This window comes from Oryctolagus cuniculus, chromosome 4 (genome assembly GCF_964237555.1).
Source record: "Oryctolagus cuniculus chromosome 4, mOryCun1.1, whole genome shotgun sequence".
Lineage (NCBI taxonomy): Eukaryota > Metazoa > Chordata > Mammalia > Lagomorpha > Leporidae > Oryctolagus > Oryctolagus cuniculus.
Genome location: NC_091435.1, coordinates 11,440,980 through 11,465,126, shown reverse-complemented (window position 1 = coordinate 11,465,126; position 24,147 = coordinate 11,440,980). Strand labels below are relative to the sequence as shown.

Here is a 24,147-nt window from a genome sequence, read left to right as displayed (position 1 = left end):
ACGGCCCCTCCCCGTCGGCCGGCGCGGCCGGGGTCCCCGCGGCGAGGCCGCCGAGCGGGCGCGGCCGCCGCAGCCCTGGCGCGCGTTGCGGAGACGCCGTGGTGCGGGGCGCCTCGAAACGCCCGCACGCCCCCTCGGGAGCCCCCTGGGCCCCGAGGAGTGCGAGCGCCACGGTGCCAGGCCCGCCTTTCGCTAGCTGTGTGCTCCGACGAGACTCGGAACTGACCGGCTAAGTGCGCAAATGCCGGGACGCGCTGGGCTCCTGGACGGGCCCCAGGCTTTGGACGCGGGACCTCAGGCCCACAGCTGACAGGATGAGGCCGCTGGAGAGGGCAGCGGGAGAGACACGAAATAAAAATGGGGGCTTCGTGTTCACACCACAGTGGGGGCGAAGGCTGGCTAGTTCTCTCCCGGAGGCAAGCCGCCGACGAAAACAGCCTGGCGTGCCCCGCAGACGCCCGGGTGCCTTGTGCCAGGCACCCTGCTGCCCTCCTTGCCCCCTTTTCTCGCTATAGCGAGCCTTTTAAAGCCCCCGAGCACCGTAGGCAGGTGACAACTCAGGCTGACAGGGCCGCCACCAGAGCTGCTGCTCCTGTAATGGCGCCTGCGTCAGACACTAACATGGCGGACACAGTCGTGCGCGGCGCAAACGTCAGCACCTCTACCCGAAGCGGCTCAGAAACAGCAGAGGAGAGTGGGGCCGCGCTCGCTGATTGGCCGGTGGGCGGAGCGTGCCGGGCCGGACGCGCCGTCGCGGCCAATCAGAAAGGCGAGAGAAGGAATTGGCCGCTGCGCCTCTTCCCGAGGCATGCTGGGAGCCTGGAGGACTAGCGAGGAGGAGTTGAGAGAACGGAGCGGACGCCATGGCGGCCGACATCGAGCAGATTTTTAGGTCTTTCGTGGTCAGTAAATTCCGGGAAATCCAACAGGAGCTTTCCAGGTAACCGCCTCCCAGGCCATTGTGCTACGAACGGGCCGTTAGGGCCCTGCCTAGCCTTCCCTGGCACCTCTCTCCAGAGACGCCGTCGTTCCTCGGCTCAGGCTCCGCTACGGCCCCGCCTGGGCCTGGGATCCATTTTCCGGGCCCTCCCCCCCAACCCCCATCCGCTCCCTCCCTTCCTCCCCTTGGAATTGGGCCCTTTTAGCCGTGAGCCCAGACTCCCTCCTGAAAGTCGGAGTGAGGATGTTCGCTCTTTCTCCCCGTTCGGTCGCCCGCGGTCCTCGAGCGACTTGTAGGCCTGGTTGTCCGGCAGGGACGGGCCTAGTTCCTTCCTCAGCTCCACCTCCGCCGCCGCGTTTCCCCTCCCCCTCTCCGCCTCCGCGGATTTCGCCGGCCGGTGCCGGTGACCGGAAAGGGTCTCTAACGGCCGTTTCTTGGGTAATCTTAAATCTCCATTCTTGCAAGTTTCGGGCCGTTTCGGGGTCGGGATCCAGTAATTAGATTATTCGGTCCGAGTGTCCTGTGGTTTCCACCACGCAGCATTCTAATAGGCTAGAGTTTTAAATTCAAACAGTTCACCTATATTATTAGTCTGTGGGAGAAAAATATTCGAGTTGGGATGGGAGGGAATTTTGAAAGACTGATGAAAGTGGACTTTGTGTGTAGATCTGTCACCCTGCTTGCGTTGACATCTTCGACCACCACACTGTATTGGCTATTGCTGTTAGACCTCACATGGGCTTTCCTTGGTTTCACGGTACTTTAAGGGGGAAAGATTTCCAGAGAAAAGGTTGTTTACACAGGGAAGAAAATGTTGTTGGTGAATGCTGGTCTTTGAGATTTTGGCTTGTATAAAATACAGTTCCTTGAAAGCAGGGATATAGGAAAGAAATAGTGAAACCCAGCTAGTTTTCTTAAGTTCAAGTAGTTTTGCTAATTGTATTTTGAAAGTTGAGAGCAAGAGCAGTAGGAGATTTTAAAAATCCACCGAAAACACAGTTGGGAATTAAGAGCCCTGACGTAGGATTGTTGGGGCATTGATATATTGTTATTGCCAGAATTGTTTTTACAGAATGATGTTTTAAGTGGGAAATGTGTCATCCTACTATATTGCTCTTTAGAATTTTGTGATAAAGCTGGTGTGTTTTTAGGATGAGAAGAGACCTGACCTAAGGAAATAAAATTTTCCTGGAAACTGTTAGTTACATGCCATAAGTAGTTGTGCTTGCATATGTTAATAAGCCTTGTTTTTAATTCAGATTTTCTGTTAGAAAATGAGCTGTTATTGTAGAACATTCAGAAAACATAGGAAACAGCCTATTTATTGATGTTTTTACATACTTTCAGTTTTTTTCCTTGTGCATATAGATTACATGTGTATTTTGTGAACTGTCATTTTGTTTTGTATTGATTGTTTTCCACCTGATATGTGAATAGGTTTGTTTGTCATGGTAGCTTTTGAATATTCTACATTGTGTCATTGAATTCTATTGTAGATATTCAATGTCCCATATTTTGGTTGTTTGAAATTTGCTTTTCAGCAATTGTGATCAACATCCTTGTAGCTTTAATATGAAGTCATAATTCTTAAGAAACTGTCTTAAAGTTGTAGTGTTCCAATATTAAGAGTGATAAGTGTGTACTCCTATAGTACTTAGGTAACATGTAAAAGTGCTCCAGAAGGAAAATCTAAAAAGAAAATTATAGATACACATTTGTAGAAAAATAGGCAGATTCTTTATAATCCATAACTCATTACCTAAAAACATTTTTTATTACTTGCCATTTCAGTGAGCTGTTTTTCTTTTGTGCTTTTTCATTCATCAGTGCAAGGTAGTGAGGCTGACAAATAGCAAGTTGTCTGTTGCATATAGATGGTTTAGTACCTGGTTTTGAATACCAGGTTTATTTCTTACTAGTTTGTGTGATCTTCAGCTAAGTTTCTTCTGTGTGCTTTTCTGTCTAAAATCAAAATAACTAAGTGGTGACCTTAGATTTCTGTTGGGATCAAGTGAGTTAAAAAAGGTATTCCACTAGTTTATAGTCAATAGTTATTAATTAGTGTTACATGACTCATAGTATTAGAAAGCCAAATGTTCTTTAATGACATACAGTTTACAGAATTTTTTTTCTTTTGACCCTTCAGACTTTTATGAGATATTGGAGCATAATTTTTTATGTGTTTTCATATAGCTGAAAATTGAAGTTGAATTAAAGTTGAACCGTTTTTTGAATTATTGGGTGTTTCAAAATTTTACAAATTTAAAAATAGAATGACTAGGTGAATGACAAGAATTTATATTAAGTGTCTTCTGGCTCTATAAATTGAAGACATGTTAAGCTGTCTGTGCTGTTACTGTTAGTATAAATGAGTTGTCACTTGATTTATGTGAGTTTTTTTGAACACCAGTTTTTTGTTGTTTTGCATCATATTTTAGGTAAGTTAGTAAATGTCATGTTAATATATTTTTCTCTTTAAGATACTGTAAGTTGCTCTTTTTAATCAGTGAGTCTGTGGCCAGCATTTTTGTTCTTGTTACTGTTGATGGTAATTGTAATCTGTGTCCATTGTTTTCTACCATGTTAGGTCATGTATTTTTCTTTGGATTTGTGGTTGGACTCTTTTAACAAATTTTCCTCCCTTTAGAGAACTGTATAGGAAACCCAAAAGCCTCAAGTTAAAGTTCTGGAGAGTGCTTAGAAACCTGTTTTAATGAATTTTTTAACTTTTATAATTATGAAAACTTTTATGTAAAAATGAACATGTACTAACTACAAGTAAATAGTGTGAAGGGAGCTCTGTTGGTGATGAACATCTGAAATAGGAAAAGGATGAAACATGGACACAGTAATGTATAAATATATTAGTTAGGGTTTTTTTTTTTTTTTAGTATGGTATGATAAAGCATGAATTTGATATCTTTTCTTGTTCAGTGGAAGGAGTGAAGGCCAGCTAAATGGTGAAACAAATACACCTGTTGAAGGAAACCAGGCAGGTGATGCAGCTGCCTCTGCCAGGAATCTCCCAAATGAAGAAATAGTGCAGAAGATAGAAGAAGTCCTTTCTGGGGTCCTAGATACAGAACTACGATGTAAGCCAGGTAAGTTGGAGATGATCAGGTGTTTTTCTGTTTAAATTTTTATTTATTTTTTGTTTAATTTTAAGGTTAATAGAATTATTTATTGACTGCAAGGTATTTAAATGTTCATTAAATCTAAAACTTCAGTAAATTCAAATTTTTCCATTTTTAAAGACTTACTTGTTTATTTGAAAGCAGATGGGAAAGACAGTTTACGTTTGCTGGTTTACTCCCCAAAGGGCAGCAGTGGATAGAACCACGAACTTGGAACTCTGTCCAGGTCTTTCATGTGAGTGGTAGGGGCCCACACATTTTAAATATCTTCTACTGCTTTCCTCAGTGTGTCAGCAGTGCCCTGAGTGGAAAGCCAAATAACCAGGACTCAAACTGGCATGTTGATATGTGATATGGAATGCCAGCATTGTAAGTGGCAGTTTAACATGCTATGCTATAACATTGGCTCTTGAGTTTATCTTTGATTTACTAAAGACTTTGTTGTTTCAGACCACCTTTGAGGGGCCGGTGCTGTGGCATTGCAGGTAAAGATGCCACCTGCAGTGCCAGCCTCTCATATGGGCACTGGTTTGAGTTCCAGCTGCTCCATTTCCAATCCATAGCTCTCTGCTATGGCCTGGGAAATCAGTAGAAGATGGCCCAAGTCCTTGGGCCCCTGCACCCATGTGGGAGACCCAGAAGAAACTCCTGGCTCCTGGCTTCAGATTGACCCACCTCTGGCTGCAGCCATTTGGGAAGTGAAACAACGGATAGAAGACCTCTCGCTCTCTCTGCAACTCTTTAATAAACGAATCTTAAAAAAAAAAACCTTTGAAAATGTAATTGTACTGAACCATGAACATTGGAGGGTTTGCTTGATTTGTTATAGAATATGGTTTTATCTTTATTGAGTTACTTAGTGTCTAGGGGATAGTATTTTGAGTGTGGGTTTTTATTGAATATTATGTGTTTTGGTTTTTTTTTTTTTTTTTTTAAGATTTATTTCTTTGAAAGGCAGACTTAGAAAAAGAGAGATAGAGAGATATCTTCCATCTGCTGGTACACTACCCAAATGGCTGCAGTGGCCATTGCTGGGCCAGGCTGTAGCCAGAAGCCTGGAGCTTCATCTGGGTTTCCTGTTTGTAGGGGCCCAAACACTTGGACAATATTCTGCTTTCTCAGGTACATTAGCAGGGAGCTGGATCAGAAGTGGAGCAGCTGGGACTGAAAGCCACATTCATATGGGATGCTGGCATTGCAGGCCACAGCTTAATGCAGTACCCTACAACGCTAGCCCCTGAATGTTGGTTTTGAGAGGTATGATAGCCAGGACGTATTTTTTTTTTTTTTTTTTTTTTTTTTAATTTTGATTTATTTGAGAGAGAACACTCTGCTGGTTCACTGCACATATGTCCACAGTGGCCCTGGCTAGGGCTGAAACAAGGAGCCTGGGGCTCAGTCCATGTCTTTTTTTTTTTTTTTTTTTTTTTTTTTGACAGGCAGAGTGGACAGTGAGAGAGAGAGAGAGGTCTTCCTTTGCCGTTGGTTCACCCTCCAATGGCTGTTGCGGCCGGTGTACTGTGGCCGGCACACCGCGTTGATCCGATGGCAGGAGCCAGGTACTTCTCCTGGTCTCCCATGGGGTGCAGGGGCCAAGCACTTGGGCCATCCTCCACTGCACTCCCTGGCCACAGCAGAGAGCTGGCCTGGAAGAGGGGCAACCGGGACAGAATCCGGCGCCCCGACCGGGACTAGAACCTGGTGTGCCGGTGCCGCACCGCAAGGTGGAGGATTAGCCTAGTGAGCCGCGGCGCCGGCCTCAATCCATGTCTGGCATGGATGGCAGGAACTCCATTACTTGAGCCATCAGTACTGTTTCTCAGGGTCTGCACCTGGCAGGCAGCTGGAGTCAAGAGCCAGAGACAGGTATTGAACCCAAGTACCTGCCATGTTACATAACTGGTCTCTTTAACTGCTAACCCAAATATCTACCCTGTAGTGATTTTTAAGACTATAAGAGGTTTTACATTAAAATCCAAACCTAGCATCTGTCTTGATTTCATATCCACTACACTTAAAATCATAATGGAGGCTGGCGCTGTGGCATAGCTGGTAAAGCCACTGCTGGCAATGCTGGCTTCCCATATGGGCACCAGTTCGAGTCCCGACTGTTCCAGTTCCATTCCAGCTCTCTGCTATGGCCTGGGAAAGCAGTAGAAGATGGCCCAAGTCCTTGGGCCCCTGCACCGACGTGGGAGACCTAGAAGAGGCTCGTGGCTTTGTATCAGCACAGCTCTGGCTGTTGAGGCCATCTCAGGAATAAACCAGTGGATGGAAGATTCTCTCTCTCTTCTCTCTCTCTCTCTTTGCCTCTGCCTCTCTGTCTCTCTAGCTCTCTGCCTTTCAAATAAATAAATCTTTAAACATAATGAAGGTGATTCATTGCTTTTATTGAAATTTATGTTTAGAAATGAAGGATTTTAAGCATTGTTTAGATTTCATGGTTCTAGCTACAGTTTTTTTTTTTTTTATTGGAGTGTAACTTAACTAACATTTGATATTCTGCAATTAAGCAATAGAAAATGAGTAGAATGAAGAAAATGTTTTCTTAGGGGACTGGCGTTGCAGGATAGCAGTTTCAGCTGCCATCTGTAATGCCAGTATATCCTATCAATTCGAGTCCCCTGCTTTTCTACTTCTGATCCAGCCTCCTGTTAATGTGTCTAGTAAAGCAGTGGAACATGGCCCACGTGCTTTAAAAGTTGATACCCACGTGGGAGACCCAGTTTCAGGCTCCTGGCTTCAGCCTGGCCCAGTCCCAGCTGTTGTGACCATTTAGGGAATGAACAAGCAGATGGAAGTCTCTGGCTCTCCCTCTGTGTGTAACTCTGCCTTTCAAATAAATTAATCTTAAAAAAAAAATTGCCGTGGCTGGGTCTTGTCATGTGTTACTGGCTTATATTTTTCTACTATTGACTGGCATTTCTTACCAGCTTTTTCTGGGATCTGTAAGATTTAATTTAACTGCCTTTTTTTTTTTTTTTCAATATTTTATTTATTTAAGAGTTAGAGAGGTAGAGACAGAGAAAGAGGTCTTCCATCCTCTGGTTAACCCCAAATGGCTGCAACAGCCAGAGCTGAGCCCATCTGAGGCCAAGAGCTTGTTCAAGGTCTCCTTTGTTGGTGCAGGAGCCTAAGCACTTGGACCTTCCTCCTCTGATTTCCCAGGTACATTAGCAGGGAGTTGGATCAGAAGTGGAGCAGCTGGGACTTGAACTGGCACCCATAGGGGATGATGGCACTGCAAGCTGGGCGTTAACCTGCTGAGCCACAGGGCTGGCACCTTAACTGACAATTTTAAAAAATAGAGGCATTTAAAAAATGATTCCTAGGTAGTTGTTTTTTTTTCTCCAGATTTTATTTATTTGAGAGAGACAGTTAGACACAGTGAGAGGGAAAGAGGCAGAGATAGAGAGAGGTCTTCCCTCTGTTGATTCACTCCCCCAAATGGCCGCAGTGGCCGGAGCTGTGCCAATCCAAAGCCAGGAGCCAGGTGCCTCTTCCTGGTCGCCCACGAGGGTGCAGGGGCCCAAGGACTTAGGCCATCTTCTACTGCTTTCCCAGGCCACAGCAGAGAGCTGGACTGGAAGTGGAGCAACCGGGACTAGAAGCAGTGCCCATATGGGATGCCGGCGCCACAGGTGGAGGATTAACCTACTGAGCCACAACGCCGGCCCCTCCTTAGTAGTTTTAGAAAAGCAAAATATTGGGGGGGAGGTTTTGTTATTTTTACCTGAGTACAACAGATCTGATAAGAGAGAATTCAAGTTTTATTTTTGTTCAGATATTTGCATACTATATAGAAGCAGTCACCTTTACTGAGACCTTATTATCTGCCAGGCAGTGTTCCTTTTTTTTTTTTTTTTTTTTTTTTTTTTTTTTACAGGCAGAGCGGACAGTGAGAGAGAGAGACAGAGAAAGGTCTTCCTTTGCCGTTGGTTCACCCTCCAATGGCTGCCGCGGCCAGCGCGCTGTGCTGATCCAATGGCAGGAGCCAGATGCTTCTCCTGGTCTCCCATGGGGTGCAGGGCCCAAGCACTTGGACCATCTTCCACTGCCTTCCCTGGCCACAGCAGAGAGCTGGCCTGGAAGAGGGGCAAAAGGACAGAATCTGGCACCCCGACCGGGACTTGAACCCGGTGTGCCGGCGCCGCAAGGAGGAGGATTAGCCTAGTGAGCCGCGGCGCCGGCCTTTTTTTTTTGTACGTACTTATTTGAAAGACAGAGTTAGATCTTGCATCTGCTGGTTCACTCCCCAAATGGCTGTACGACCAGGCTGGTGCCAGGAGTTTCTTCCAGGTTTTGTATGTGGGTGGCTCTCTGCTGCTTTCGCAAGTGCGTTAGCAGGGATGTGTATCAAAAGCAGAACAGCCAGAACACAAACAGGTGCCCATATGGGATGCCAGCGTCATAGGTGGCTTAACTTGCTATGCTGCTGTTAAGGTCCCACTTTGCATGTTTCTAATTTATTTTATTACCTCCAGGAAGGTTCACTGTCAGTATCTTGGCCAAGGCCTTTCATCTAGTATTTGATAGACTGATTTAGGATAAAAAGCAGGCGTTCTGTTCTAGGGCAAGTGCCATGGGACTTCTATATCAATAAGGATTAAAAGATAATTTTAGAATTTGACTGGAGTTATTGAGTGCCACTTTGAGGCCTGGCTTGCCACTTCTGATCTGGCTTCCTGCTAATGTGCCTGGAAAGACAGCAGCAGATTGCTTAGGTACCCAAATACCTGCCATCTATGTGGGAGACCCAGATGGAGTTCTAGATGCTGGCTTTGGCCTGGCCTCGACCTGACTGTTGTGTCCATTTGGAAAGTGAAACAGCAGACTGAAAGTCATCTCCTACTCTGTTTCTTCCTCTCTGTCATTCTGCCTTTCAAAAATTATTTAACATGAGTAGTATTAATAGGAATTTTAACAACTGATAATCTGAAATATAATTACTGGAAAATGTAGTTTAAATGTTATTTACTATGTAATTTGTGAACTGGAGAAAATAACGTAATTTAGTAAAACAAATCTTTCTAAATGAGTTCTATCTTAAACCAAGCTTTAGCTATAGAAAGATGTGTGACAGTCTTCAGATTAATTGGTGAAGTTTATTTTCTGACTTCATTTAATGTGAAGTGTCACACTGTGGTGAAACTTTAACATGGAATGAAAATACTGGTATATGTTTATCTAAATTTGGGAAGTGGCTGACAAAATTAATTTCTATTTTAGACTTGAAAGAGGCCTCCAGAAAAAGTAGATGTGTGTCTGTGCAGACAGATCCTACTGATGAAGTTCCCACCAAAAAATCAAAGAAGCATAAAAAGCACAAAAATAAAAAGAAGAAAAAGAAGAAAGAAAAGGAAAAAAAATATAAAAGACAGCCAGAAGAATCTGAATCAAAGCCGAAATCTCATAATGATGGGAACATAGATTTAGAATCAGATTCCTTTTTAAAGTTTGATTCTGAATCTTCAGCAATGGCACTGGAACCTGTGAGAGCATTTGGGCTATCTGAGACCAGTGAATCATCTGCAGTTTTGTTAGAACCTCCTTTAGTATCAATGGAGGTGTCAGAGCCGCACATCTTAGAAACTCTAAAGCCAGCTACAAAAACTGTAGAACTGTCAGTTGCATCAACATCAGTAATCTCAGAGCAGTCCGAGCAGCCTGTGGCAGGAATGCTGGAACCGTCCACATCAAAGATTCTGGATTCCTTTGCAACAGCACCAGTGCCTGCTACAGCAGTAGTGCCGAAGTCATCTGAGCCAGTTGTCACAATGTCAGTGGAGTATCAGAAGTCTGTGCTGAAATCTTTGGAGAATGCATCTACAGAGTCATCAAAGATGCTGGTAGACCCTCTAGGAGCAAAAGCCCTAGAGCCACCACAAACCCCTGGCATAGCATCTGAAGCACCTGCTGAGGTGCACCCTGAGCCAAGCACATCAACAGCAATGGATTTTTCAGAGTCATCTGCAACTGAAGTGCTTAGCTTGCCAGAGCAGCCTGTAGACGTACCATCGGAGATGACAGAGTCATCCGTGACAAGACCACAGGAGTTGATGGAGCTGCCTAAGACCACGGCGTTGGAGTTGCCGGAGTCGTCGGTGGCCTCAGCGCTGGAGTTGCCGGGGCCACCTGCGATCTCCATGCCGGAGTTGCAGGGGCCCCCTGTGACTCCAGTGCTGGGGTTACCTGGGCCCTCTGCTACCCCGGTGCCAGAGTTACCAGGGCCCCTCTCTACCCCAGTGCCTGAGTTGCCAGGGCCCCCTGTGACACCAGTGCCCGAGTTGCCGGGGCCCCCTGTGACACCAGTGCCACAGCTGTCACAGGACTTGCCAGGGCTTCCAGCACCATCTATGGGGTTGGAGCCACCACAGGAGGTACCAGAGCCACCTGTGATGGCACAGGAGTTGCCAGGGCTGCCTGCAGTGTCATCCGCAGTAGAATTGCCAGGGCAGCCTGCCGTAACAGTAGCAATGGAGTTGACCGAACAACCTGTGACGACGACAGAGTTGGAGCATCCTGTGGGGATGACAACGGTGGAACATCCTGGGCATCCTGAGGTGACAGCAGCAACAGGGTTGCTGGGGCAGCCTGAGGCAACAATGGTGCTGGAGTTGCCAGGACAACCAGAGGCAACTACAGCCCTGGAGTTGCCTGGGCAGCCTTCAGTGACTGGGGTGCCGGAGTTGCCAGGGCTGCCTTCGGCAACTAGGGCACTGGAGTTGTCAGGGCAGCCTGTGGCAACTGGGGCACTTGAGTTGCCTGGGCAGCTCATGGCAACTGGGGCACTGGAGTTCTCGGGGCAGTCTGGGGCAGCTGGAGCACTGGAGCTTTTGGGGCAGCCTCTGGCAACAGGGGTGCTGGAGTTGCCAGGGCAGCCTGGGGCGCCAGAGTTGCCTGGGCAGCCTGTGGCAACTGTGGCGCTTGAGATCTCTGTTCAGTCTGTGGTGACAACGTCGGAGCTGTCAACGATGACCGTGTCGCAGTCCCTGGAGGTGCCCTCGACGACAGCGCTGGAATCCTATAATACGGTAGCACAGGAGCTGCCTACTACATTAGTGGGGGAGACTTCTGTAACAGTAGGAGTGGATCCCTTGTTGGCCCAAGATTCCCATATGTTAGCTTCTAACACCATGGAGGCCCATATGTTAGCATCCAACACCATGGAATCCCAAATGCTAGCGTCCAATACCATGGACTCCCAGATGCTAGCATCCAACACCATGGACTCCCAGATGCTAGCCTCTAGCACCATGGACTCCCAGATGTTAGCCTCTAGCACTATGGACTCCCAGATGTTAGCCACTAGCTCCATGGACTCCCAGATGCTAGCTACTAGCACTATGGACTCCCAGATGTTAGCAACCAGCTCCATGGACTCCCAGATGTTAGCAACCAGCTCCATGGACTCCCAGATGTTAGCAACCAGCTCCATGGACTCCCAGATGTTAGCAACCAGCTCCATGGACTCCCAGATGTTAGCAACCAGCTCCATGGACTCCCAGATGTTAGCAACCAGCTCTATGGATTCCCAGATGTTAGCAACCAGCTCTATGGATTCCCAGATGTTAGCATCTGGCACTATGGATTCTCAGATGTTAGCTTCCGGCACCATGGACGCTCAGATGTTAGCATCTGGTACCATGGATGCCCAGATGTTAGCATCTAGTACCCAAGATTCTGCTATGTTGGGTTCAAAATCTCCTGATCCCTATAGGTTAGCACAGGATCCTTACAGATTAGCTCAAGATCCCTATAGGTTGGGTCATGACCCTTACAGGTTAGGTCATGATGCTTACAGGTTAGGACAAGATCCCTATAGATTAGGGCATGATCCATATAGACTAACTCCTGATCCCTATAGGATGTCACCTAGACCCTATAGAATAGCTCCCAGGTCTTATAGAATAGCACCTAGACCATACAGGTTAGCACCTAGACCCTTGATGTTGGCATCTAGACGGTCTATGATGATGTCCTATGCTGCAGAACGTTCCATGATGTCATCTTACGAACGCTCTATGATGTCTTACGAGCGCTCCATGATGTCACCTATGGCTGAGCGATCTATGATGTCAGCCTATGAGCGCTCTATGATGTCAGCTTATGAGCGCTCTATGATGTCTCCTATGGCTGAACGCTCTATGATGTCAGCTTATGAACGCTCTATGATGTCCGCTTATGAGCGTTCCATGATGTCCCCGATGGCTGATCGATCTATGATGTCCATGGGTGCGGACCGGTCCATGATGTCGTCGTACTCTGCTGCTGACCGATCTATGATGTCATCGTACTCTGCAGCTGACCGATCTATGATGTCATCTTACACTGACCGTTCAATGATGTCTATGGCAGCTGATTCTTACACTGATACTTATACTGATACATATACAGAGGCATATATGGTGCCACCTTTGCCTCCTGAAGAGCCTCCAACAATGCCACCATTGCCACCTGAGGAGCCACCAATGACACCACCATTGCCTCCTGAGGAACCACCAGAGGGTCCAGCATTACCTGCTGAGGACTCAGCATTAGCAGCTGAAAATACATGGCCTACAGAGGTGCCAGCATTACCTACTGAAGAGTCTGTGTCACAGCCTGAGCCTCCTGTGAGTCAGAGTGAGATCTCAGAGCCTTCAGCGGTCCCTGCTCATTATTCAGTGTCAGCATCAGAGTCCTCAGTGTTAACATCAGAGGCTGTCATGACTGTTCCAGAACCACCACTGGAGCCAGAGTCTTCAGTTACATCCACACCTAGAGAGTCTGCTGGAGTAGAACAGGAAGTTCCAGAGAGACCAGTGACTGAAACTCCCATGATGTCAGTGGAACCAGCTGTGTTAACAGCAGAGCCTCCTGTTGTATCCGAGACAGCAGAAACATTAGATTCCATGAGAACCTCAGCACATGCCTCAGAATTATCTGTGCCCTTGTTGGAGCCAGCAGTAACTATACCAGAACCAGCAGAGAACATTCTGGAGTTACCAGCCGTGGCTGTCTCAGAGGCTGCAGCGGTGGCTGTCCAGGAGCCTCCTGCCATGGTTGTGGCTGTCCCAGAGTCTCCTACCACGGTTGTGGCTGTCCCAGAATCTCCAGCTGTGGCTGTCTTGGAGCCGCCTCCTGTGGCTGAATCAGAACCGCAGGTTGTAGCTGTCGACCCTCCAGCTGTGATTGAGCCAGAGCATGTCACCATTCCAGTGTCAGTTTCTGCCCTGGAGCCTACTGTGCCTATTGTGGACCCGGCAGTGTCAGTCCTTCAACCTGCTATGATTATTTCAGAACCATCTCTTTCTGTCCAAGAATCCACTGTGACAATTTCAGAATCTGCTGTCACTATTTCAGAGCAGACGGAAATAATATCGACCGAGATGGTTTTAGAGTCTACACCAGTAATATTGCAGTCTAGTGTTATGTCTTCATCACTTGTTGTGAAAGGGATGAATTTACTTTCTGGTGATCAAAGTTTTGCTCCGGAGATTGGCATGCAGAAGATCCCATTGCATTCAAGTGAAGAGCCGCGTGCTGAAGGACACCTGAAAAGTGACTCTTACGAAAGTGAATGTAGTATAAATACAGACCTTAATACAAATAATCACTTAATTGCTAAAGAGATGGAACATAGTACAGTGTCTGCTGCTGACACTGGTCCTGTTGGTGAAATTGGTGAAGAGAAAATTTTGCCCATCAAGGAGACTGAACAATGTACAGTATTGGATACTAACTCTGGTGTTAATGAAACTGATGCAAGAGGAACTCTGTCTTCTACTGGTCCTTTGGCTGTGGAACCTGACGCAGTGGAAACTAGTAAGGGTACTGAATATATGACACCATCTGCTCTCGGTTCAGTTAATAAGTATGATGTTGATGTATCTTTAACTACTCAAGATACTGAGCATGACATGGTCATTTCCACGAGCCCCAGTGGTGGTAGTGAAGCTGACATAGAGGGACCTTTGCCTGCTAAAGACATTCATCTTGATTTAGCATCTGGTAATCTTAGTAAAGATACAGAAGAACTGTTACCTGTAAAAGAGAGCGACCAGACATTAGCAGTTGTTGTCAGCCCTAAAGAAAGTAGTGGGGAAGATAAAGAGGTACCTCTCCCTACTAAAGAGATACCTGATTCAGGATTTCCTACAAATATTGAGGATATTAATGAAGCAGATTTGGTGAGACCATTACTTCCCAAGGACATGGAACGTCTTACAAGCCTTAGAGCTGGCATTGAAGGACCTTTACTTGCAAGTGAGGCTGAACGTGACAAATCTGCTGCCAGTCCAGTTGTAATTAGTATACCAGAAAGAGCTTCGGAGTCATCTTCAGAAGAAAAAGATGATTATGAGATTTTTGTTAAAGTTAAGGACACACATGAGAAAAGCAAGAAAAAGAACCGTGACAAAGGTGAAAAAGAGAAAAAAAGAGATTCTTCATTAAGATCTCGGAGTAAACGTTCCAAATCATCTGAACATAAATCACGCAAGCGTACTAGTGAATCTCGTTCTAGGGCAAGGAAGAGGTCTTCTAAGTCCAAGTCTCATCGATCTCAAACACGTTCACGGTCACGGTCAAGACGCAGGAGGAGGAGCAGCAGGTCTAGATCAAAGTCTAGAGGAAGGCGATCTGTATCAAAAGAAAAGCGCAAAAGGTCTCCAAAGCACAGATCTAAATCCAGGGAAAGGAAAAGAAAAAGATCAAGCTCAAGGGACAACCGGAAAGCAGTCCGAGCTCGAAGTCGCACTCCAAGTCGCAGGAGTCGCAGTCACACTCCGAGCCGTAGGAGGAGGTCTAGATCCGTGGGTAGAAGAAGGAGTTTCAGTGTTTCCCCCAGTAGACGGAGCCGCACCCCCAGCCGACGGAGCCGCACCCCCAGCCGAAGGAGCCGCACCCCCAGCCGACGGAGTCGCACCCCCAGCCGACGGAGCCGCACCCCCAGCCGACGGAGCCGTACCCCCAGCCGACGGAGCCGCACTCCTAGCCGTCGAAGAAGATCTAGGTCTGTGGTGAGAAGACGAAGCTTCAGTATATCACCAGTCAGATTAAGGCGATCAAGAACGCCTCTGAGAAGAAGGTTTAGTAGATCTCCTATCCGTCGTAAAAGGTCCAGGTCTTCTGAAAGGGGCAGATCACCCAAACGTCTAACAGATTTGGGTGAGTCTTTTTGTTTTTGTTTTAGTGGTATAATGGAGAATGGTGTAAATTGGAACTTTTGTGATCTTGAGTCAAATAGAGTATTTGGGGCTATTGGTTTAGGATAAACACTTCTCTAAATTTTTATGAGTAATTTAGCATGTGTTTAGAAAACAAAGGGATAAATGCGTTGTAAAATATCTGCTTTGGAGTATGTTATACTCAACATGTTTTTTGATACTTGAATGTTTAATTTTACATGAGTCATCTTGCCCTAACTAAAAATGAAAAACAGAAGCAGACAAAGTCCATTTACTTAAAGACACGGTTGTTATTTGTTGATTGTCACTGCGTTGTGTTCCAACATACATCCTTTTAAGTAAACCTAACGAAGATTCTTTTTTGATAAGTTAACATATCTTCAAATAGCAATACAGGTTTGTTAGATGTTTGTGATGGTAGTTCTGATTGTTATAAAATAGTAGCAGGAAGTTATTAAAAACTGAGTGGATGATGGTAGCTAAAAAATGAAATTACTACATTAGAAATTAGATTTATTTTGTTTCTTTGAAAGGCAGAGTTAGAGGGACAGACAGAGCGAGAGAGGTATCTTCGATCTGTTGGTTCACTCCCCACCAGAACTTCTTCCAGGTCTCCCACATGGGCACAGATCCCCAGGACTCAGACCACTCCTTGCTGATTTCCTGGGTGCACTAGCAGGGATCTGATTGGAACTGGAGCAGCTGAAATAGGAACCGGCACCCATATGGGATGCTGGCCTTGCAGGCAGTGGTTTTCCATGCTGTGCCAGCCCTCAGAATGGCTTGCCTTTTATTTATTTATTTATTTATTTGAAAGGCAGAGTTACAGAGAAGCAGAGAGAGGGGTCTTCCATCTGCTGGTTCACATCCCAGATGACCACAACTGCTGGAACTACGCTGATCCCAAGCCCAGGAGCTTCTTCTGGGTCTCCCACATGGATGGAGGGGCCCAAGGACTTGGGCCATCTTCTACTGCTTTCCCAGGCCATAGCAGAGAGCTGGATTGGAAGTGGAGTAGCTGGGACTTGAACTAGCACCCATATGGGATGCTGGCACTGTAAGCGGTGGCTTTACCTGCTATGCTACAGAGCCGGTCCCCAGAATGATTCTTAATTTGTTTGCCTTTATAACTCAATGCTCTCATTTTCTTAGATTTTTTAGTAGTGTGCAGAAATGGTTAAAATCTAATAGATGCATGATTACCTTTGGTAAATGTGATTAGTTTATCTTGCAAGTAGATTGAAGGTTTCCAGGTCAGGGTTGTCTAAAGAAAAAGATGTTAAGAATATTAAGGGCGAGATTGAATTTAGTTCAACAAAAATTTCTGAGTACCACTATTTTTTTTTCAAAGCAGATAATAATGTATAATTCCAAAGTAATCACAAGTTTGTGGAGGAGATGTGGTTAAAATTCATGTCCCTTTGTATGAAATAGTAGAATGACCAACAAAGGCAGAAAGTGCTGGTTACTATCGTTACGTATCGTATAGTTGAGGCACTTGGGAGCACAGTGGAGAGGAATGTTAATTTTGATTTATTAAAAACTGTTAGAAGAGATGGCACTTGAATCTAGCCTAAAGTATGATTTAAGATGTCAAGTTGTGGGGATAATTTTGGGAGATAAAAGTTGGCTCTGTCAGGTTTGTGTCTTAGAGTGGCTGGGTGGTTATTAATAGTTGTATTGTAAGTTAGCTATTTTGGGTAGCATTTGAATGGAAAGCTCTACTTGTACTTAATTTTTAAAATATGGGGCCACCACTTAACAGCTGAGCCATAGTGGTTTGATCATGACTAAAAATTTGGGCAGAAAATTAACGCCTTTAAATTTAGTCACAGTAGAAATGTTTTTGGTAATACAAAATGTACATCTGTTTAGGAAAACTGCTTATATTTTTGCTCTTACAGATAAGGCTCAATTACTTGAAATAGCCAAAGCTAATGCAGCTGCCATGTGTGCTAAGGCTGGTGTTCCTTTACCGCCAAACCTAAAGCCTGCACCTCCACCTACAATAGAAGAGAAAGTTGCTAAAAAGTCAGGAGGAGCTACTATAGAAGAACTAACTGAGGTAAGCTAGACAGAATTTGTTTTCATTCTTAAGATGGATTACTCCAGGGATGTTGACTCTGGAGCGTGCCAAAACCCGAATTGTGGGCTGAGCTGATAATGGCTGGCTCTGAGTGGCCAAAACCCGAAGTACAGATGTGGCAGCGGCAGAAGCTCTGTGTAGCAGGCCATTTTATCCGGGATGGCTAAGCTCCGCCAGCTAAAAGTTACTTCCCATTACTTTTGCTTTCCAGTTTTAGAAGCCAAACTGACTGAGGAGTGGGACGGTTCGTTTGAATGGAGGAGGTGTTGAGTGAGCAACACGCAGAAGCTCGCCTACAGTTTCGTTTCCATTCACGACGTGTTCACTGATCGCCACGAGTGTACTGCATATACGCAAAGACACAGACAATCTTCAGAAATGATCTTTTGCCACCGGAGCTTGGAAATTAATGAGAATAGCTGGCCATTGCCTGAAAGGAACTTCTTTCGCATCAACATTTCGGGTTTTGGCTGTTTGGTACCAGCCATTGGTGATAATGGCCGGCCATTATCAGTTCTTCCTGCGGTTCGGGTTTTGGCAGTAACATATTTTAAATACTTATTTTTGTTTTTAAAATTTTGATGTTTTCAATTGAGGCTTTTTGTTTTTGTTTTTGTTTTTTTGAGCTTTGTTTTATTTTTTGGGAAATGCTAAAATAATTGCTGCTAGGATCCAGAAATACCACACTGTTTCATCTATTGAAACTTGTTATCGGCTAGCCTTATGCCAGCCTGCCACTGTCAATATATTCTGTTCCCCTTGGTTACAAGCCTGATATACTCTGTGTTTTTGGCTAAATGAGCTTTTTATCCTATTGTAAATTTTCACTTGATAATAGATGTGATGAATTCTACTGCTTGTATAGAGACAGGTCTACCCAACTTTACTCAGACCTTTTTATAAAGCCAGGTAATGGAGTCTGTTCCTTTGCTTCTCAGGAAGGAATTGACTGCTTTATGTGTCAGACCTCATCAGTTGTACCCTCTCCATCATGCCTTATTTTCCATCCTTTAAGTTCTATTCCAAAACATTCATGGAGAGACACATTGCTATTAACCCTAGTACAAATAATTCAAGCTTTATTTTGCCATACATTTTGGGATCATAAAGCTTGTTAATTTGTTTCCTCACTTAGATTTATTAAATATGAATTACTACTTTTTTTAAAAAGTGAGGAACTAGTAAAAGCTCTATTGCTTACTTACCAAATCCAAGCTCCTTGTCCAAAATTCTGTGGACACCTAGTATTTTGCTATGTTTTTAGGCTCATCCTCAGCCCTCTTGTCCCTTCTAACAAGTGTCTTCTTGCCTTTTTACCAACACCTGATTAGGATGACTTTCTTTTCCTTTCCCTACTAGTCCTGTTCTTCATTATGAAAATCTGGCTTAGAACTCTTCAAGGACTGTTCCTTAATTCTCTGCTCTGCCTGACTCTATTCTCTCTTAAGCCTTTGGTTCTTTTAGCACTTATGTACTCGGTTTGTATTATATCAGTTTGCACTTGTTATTGTGTTGCTCTGTAAAAGCTTTCTTCAATTATTTCATATGTATGTATTCTGTCTCTTGTACTAGATTGTAAGCTCCCTTGGGGGCAGGGACCATGTCTTTACTTTTTTTTGTATTCCCCAGACAGTGCCCAGTACAGTGCTCTGCACATAGTAGGTGCTCAATAAATGTTGTTGACTGACTGACCAGCCATTGTGTTTAAATAATAGCCAATAAGCTAGAATACCATTCTGTAACCTATCAGTTATTAGTCTTGTTTATTTTTGAAAGTTGGGTCTAAATGGTTTTGGTTCTTTCTAAGAAATTACATGTTACCCTGCATAAACCATAAGATTTATCTTTTGTTTGTTTTTACTTTTAAAGAAATGCAAACAGATTGCACAGAGTAAAGAAGATGATGATGTAATAGTGAACAAACCTCATGTTTCGGATGAAGAGGAAGAAGAACCTCCTTTTTATCATCATCCCTTTAAGCTCAGTGAACCCAAACCCATTTTTTTCAATCTGAATGTGAGTATTAGTGATTATGAATTGATGAAACAACACAGTTTGTGTAACTATTTAAATAAAACTCAAATGGAATTTAGTTTGAGAAATAATGAACAAAACCTTGTCCTTCAGATTATGTTGACCAGCTTCAGAAGCCATTTAATGTAGTTGTTAATATTGAGCATAATTATGAAACACTTTGTTTTTTAGATTGCTGCAGCAAAACCAACTCCACCAAAAAGCCAAGTAACATTAACTAAAGAATTTCCCGTTTCATCTGGATCTCAACATCGAAAGAAAGAAGCAGACAGTGTTTATGGAGAGTGGGTTCCTGTAGAGAAGAATGGTGAAGAAAACAAAGATGATGATAATGTTTTCAGCAGCAATTTGCCCTCAGAGGTAAGTAAGAGGAATATTATGTGTATTTTTATCTTTTTTTATGCCTAAATCTTCCATTTTATTGTTACTTTATATCTGATTTGGATTCTGTTTCACTCTTCTTAGGGCCGGGTTAAACGGCAGGGCCGGGTTAGACGACAGATGAAACAACCCGCAGCTTCTCAGTTGACAGTAACTCGATGCAATTCACTTTGTGGGAGCAAGCCACAAAGTGAAAAGCATCGAATTGCAGAGAAAAGTGTTATCACATCCCTACCCAACATTGGGCCCTCCTTGCACTTGTGGGAAGGTAGCCCGAGGTATAACTATTTAGCTTCCCGTTTCGCTTCAAGGCTTTATAGCTCTAGATTTTGGTGGTAGCAAATTTACTGGATGGAGGAATTGAGTGGAGAGAGGCAGAACTTTAGTTTCAACACAAGAACTGGATTGGAAAAGGTCATTGTAGACTGAAGTGAACATCTGGGTACATAGCTAATTGCCCTTAAATGATGGTTTCTTATTATTTCTCTGGGTTGTTTGTCACATAGCCTTTAATTTTAATAATTTTTCCCTTCCCTGTGCTACCTTGGCCCTTTTGAATTCTTGTGTTTAGCCTAATATGTTCAGCCTTGGTACTCCACTCCCTTCTTCCCCTCTTTGCTACTATTAAAAGTTGGAGAAGTGGAATTCACACCTCAAAATTTCCACGAGGCTATAGTTGTATCTTGTCAAAATGACGCAGTAATAATGCCAAGTGTCGAAACAACCCCATTAAAATGCCGCCTGATTAATGTGCTGCTAAATACAGTGCACATGAAAACAGCAAGACTGTATATATATGTAAATATATATATATAAATCTGTACCTTTGTATGTATCTCTGTATCTGTACCTTTGCTGTATCTTTTAATAAACAGTTTACTTTTATTTAACTTGTTGTGCAAGATCACGCTTGGGGGGTTTGGGAGGGTGGAGACTTAATAGGGGGGGGGTGGGAGTTTTAAATGATACCATAGCCTAGTTGTCATCACCCTTGCCCTTGGTTTTCAAAGCCTGTACATAACTGGACTTAGATATCTAATGCCCTTACGGACTTCATTTTCTTGCGGTTCTGGGATATGTAGGTCAGAGAGACCTATCTTCTTTACTTCAGGTTCCCTACATTGGTCATATTAATCATCTTCCAGTAAACACTTCCAGTTCTACAAATAAATCCTCTTTATAAAGTCAGAAAGTGAACAGAACCCAAATCAGAAACTTTTGGATATCAGTATTTTTTTTTTCTCCCTGAGCTGTTCACAGGTGACATTATCACCGTGGGCTTTTTGTTTTTGTTTCTGACCTGCAGCATTCTGAAAAGGAACAAGTTCTATCTGATGAAGCTGGACATGATAACTAGCCAGTGTAACTTACAGTCACAGGTTATGATCTGTATTCACATGGTGTTCACACTGAAGCAAGTTATGTCATCACTGGGCTGGGGGTGGGGGATAGCTAGCCTAAACAAAATTTGAGTGAAATCAATTCAGTAGGTCAGTTGCTAATCCCCAAATCGGGTTATTTGCACATCACAAGAGGGAAAGGTTAGCTGACATTTGCAGCTAACTTAATCTTCTTGTAGTAGCTGAATATAAACCATAAGAGAGTTGTACAGACTTAGAAATCCTAATATGTATGGTTTTAGTAATTTCTTGAAGATGAAGCACTTAACAGAGTTAGAAAAAATAGCTAGGGAGATATTTTACAAAAGAAATGTTTTCCAGTGGACTGAATGAATACCCATAAATACTGCAAAATTCCAAGGGATTTTTCTGCGAAGATGAGCAAACATAACTATTTTGATTTTTCTTCGGTTGAACCTGGGGAAAGTGCTTAGTAAAACTTGATTACATTTCCTTTTGGTCAAGAGAATGTGTATGTGTTTTTTATTTGAAATTTAATACTCAGCCATTTTCAGTCTTAACATTGACAGTATAATTGTGTTAGCCTTGCTTGACATCAAAAGCAGTTGTCAAGATATTAGAGGTTGAGGAGAATTATTCTGAAGAAATCTGGAGGGAAGGTTAATATAAATTATTTGAGTAAAGGAATCATTAATACATAAGTGGGCTAACTGAATGAAGCAGAAGATCTCTCTTGTGGGAAGGTAAATACAAATATTTCGTTTATCAGAACTCTTCACACTTACCTACTTGGAGGCTTAGACTCAGAATATATAGGTTACCTTTAATTCCAAACAAGAGTCCCAAAACTTTAGGGGAGAAAAATGGATCAGATTGTATTGCACTTTCACATGTCTAGTTTTACTTCATGCTAATGATTAAAACACCTAAAGAAAATGTTCAATATAAAGTGTTTAATTCCAGTTATTTAACTATTACCTAGGTATATTTGTAAAATTGCTGTTTTATATACCAATGTTTGTGGAATACCTTTGGTGATGTTTTATGGGAGGACTAACCCTTTTGGTTCCATTAAGGCTTGAAATAAAGGCTTTCTAGAGTAAAAGGAAAATTCTTTTAAATGGTCACCTTTTTAATTGAAGAGTATTTTTTAAATCTGCCTTCATTTTAATAAATATATATGGACTTTGTGGTTCTTCAGTCTTCAGCATAAAACATTTTATAGGTAATTGTAGATTTTGTCTCCTTAAGAGTCAACATAGTTTTTCCACCAGATTCTTGCATGTGAATGCAAGACTTGGGTAGACACTGTGGATGGAACAGCATAAAATGACAGCCTGTGTGCCCTTCCTGCCATAACATCGACTTCCCATCCAGAAACCAGTAAATGCCATCCTTAGTAAGGAGTGAATATAGAACTTTAACCATATTTGTATGAATTTGATTTATTTATGATCAGATTAAAAATGTTGGGAAATTAAGATGTAGAAGCATTCTTGGTAATGAAGTTAGTACAAGGTTTAGTGTGACATAAATATAAGTAGAATCTGGTACTAATCACCATTGAGGTCTAGGGATTGCTTAGATGTTAAGATCATCTTTATCGTAAGCAGTGTGCTGTGTTATTTCCATGAGAACTAAAATAAGACTTAGAAGTTCTGTAGTTTAGGACAGCTAACTTGGAGTAAGGTAAAAATTCTAACAAATTAAACATAGTTTTAGAATGTGTGATGTATAGTCCTCATTATTATTCATTTTTTCCTCTCTGGTTTCTCCTATGTGGTAAAACACTGAATTTCACTGAACCATTTAATAAGTTAAATATGTGTTTTCCCCTTGGAAATTAATTTAGATTAAGAGTTACACATGAGAATTCTGACAATAAAAAATTCCTAATTTTTTTTAAAACCAAACACATAACAACTGAGACAGTCTGTATTTAGTGAGGCTTTTGTTTTTGTAGCTGTAATTTTGTTCTGTTTTAAAAGTTTTCGCTAAATATTTTTTTAAATGTTTTATATATAAACCAGATGCTTTGTCTTTGGTTTTATTAAAGTTTTTCTTTTATGCTTTATTTTTTTATTTTACCGTTGTATAGAAGATAACTTGTTATGAGTTATTTTTCACAAATTATTTTTAGCTTTTCTATAATGTTTTGCTGATGTTCTAAGATATTCTTAAGATACTTGTTTTATTTATGTAAATAGTTGGGTTAATAAAATGGGATTACATTGGTTTAGGAGTTTTTAAATAATAAATAAGGATATAAAAAGGCACACTCATATGACTTAAGTCATGAAATGTTACATCATACCCACTGCCTTGTGTATGGCATTACAATGAAACCTTTGAAGATTTTAGAAGAAATTGTCTGCTTTGTTGCTGATAAAGAGGTGAAAGAAGTTGGGCACTTTTTATTAATGTGAGAAAGAGAAATGTAATTCAGGAATTTCTAAACATAGATTTCACCTTTTTGAACAAGTCCTAGGGGAAAGGAAATGAAACATTTCCCTCAATGTACCTATAGACAAATTATTGCACAGTTTTTACACATTAGGTAGCTAGCTGGTCTCTATTGAATGGGTGGAAATGTTGATGACAACTTGATAATATTTCGCAGATTTAAGATTTTCTTGCAGCTTTTAGAAGGGTTATGAAGATACCATTTTGGTGCTTTTGCCACATAAAAGGATGGTTAAGATTGTAAATATTGTCCAATATAGTAGTCATCAGTTACTAAAAAAAATCATTTTAATCACATTAGCTCCATTTCAAGTGCCTAGTAGCTGTTACTGCAGAAGATTCATAGCATAGTACTGATATAAAGGATAACTCTGTTATTTTCTGAGTTTTAATACTGATTATGTAAAATTTAGTCTAACCCCTTTTAATGCAGTTGTTATCTTACGTATTATTACATAACCTGTGTTAACTTCACAAGCTGGAAATAGGCTTTTTGAAGTAAACCCTTGAAGATCCTTAAGAGGTTCAGACAGTCTTGATCCTATTTTGAGTATATTTTCACACTTAAGAAATGTGA

General features: G+C 42.8%; 2 protein-coding genes across 10 annotated transcripts in view; one reads left to right on the top strand and one right to left on the bottom strand.

Moving 5' to 3' along the window:
- The window catches only part of GART (phosphoribosylglycinamide formyltransferase, phosphoribosylglycinamide synthetase, phosphoribosylaminoimidazole synthetase), a 32,526-nt gene extending 32,164 nt beyond the window's left edge, over window positions 1-362 (bottom strand). The window contains exon 1 of the mRNA XM_008274927.4: window positions 227-362. The gene's annotated coding sequence lies outside the window, so the exon portion shown is untranslated. The remainder of the gene's footprint in view (window positions 1-226) is intronic.
- Window positions 363-649: 287 nt separating this feature from the next.
- Window positions 650-24,147, top strand: part of SON (SON DNA and RNA binding protein) — a 34,272-nt gene continuing 10,774 nt past the window's right edge. For 6 of the 9 annotated variants that reach the window (XR_011387716.1, XR_011387715.1, XM_051833596.2 and 3 more), the window contains exons 1-6: window positions 650-940; window positions 3,875-4,041; window positions 9,304-15,225; window positions 17,150-17,310; window positions 19,201-19,347; window positions 19,537-19,725. Coding sequence is in view for 5 of the 9 variants with exons in the window: in XM_051833596.2 (XP_051689556.2) it covers window positions 864-940; window positions 3,875-4,041; window positions 9,304-15,225; window positions 17,150-17,310; window positions 19,201-19,347; window positions 19,537-19,725 (6,663 nt within the window). In the remaining 4 variants the exon portion in view is untranslated. Of the gene's footprint in view, window positions 941-3,874; window positions 4,042-9,303; window positions 15,226-17,149; window positions 17,311-17,542; window positions 19,348-19,536; window positions 19,726-19,830; window positions 20,637-24,147 lie in introns of those variants that run through there. The other 3 variants (XR_011387718.1, XR_011387717.1, XM_051833600.2) reach the window with 2 other exon arrangements.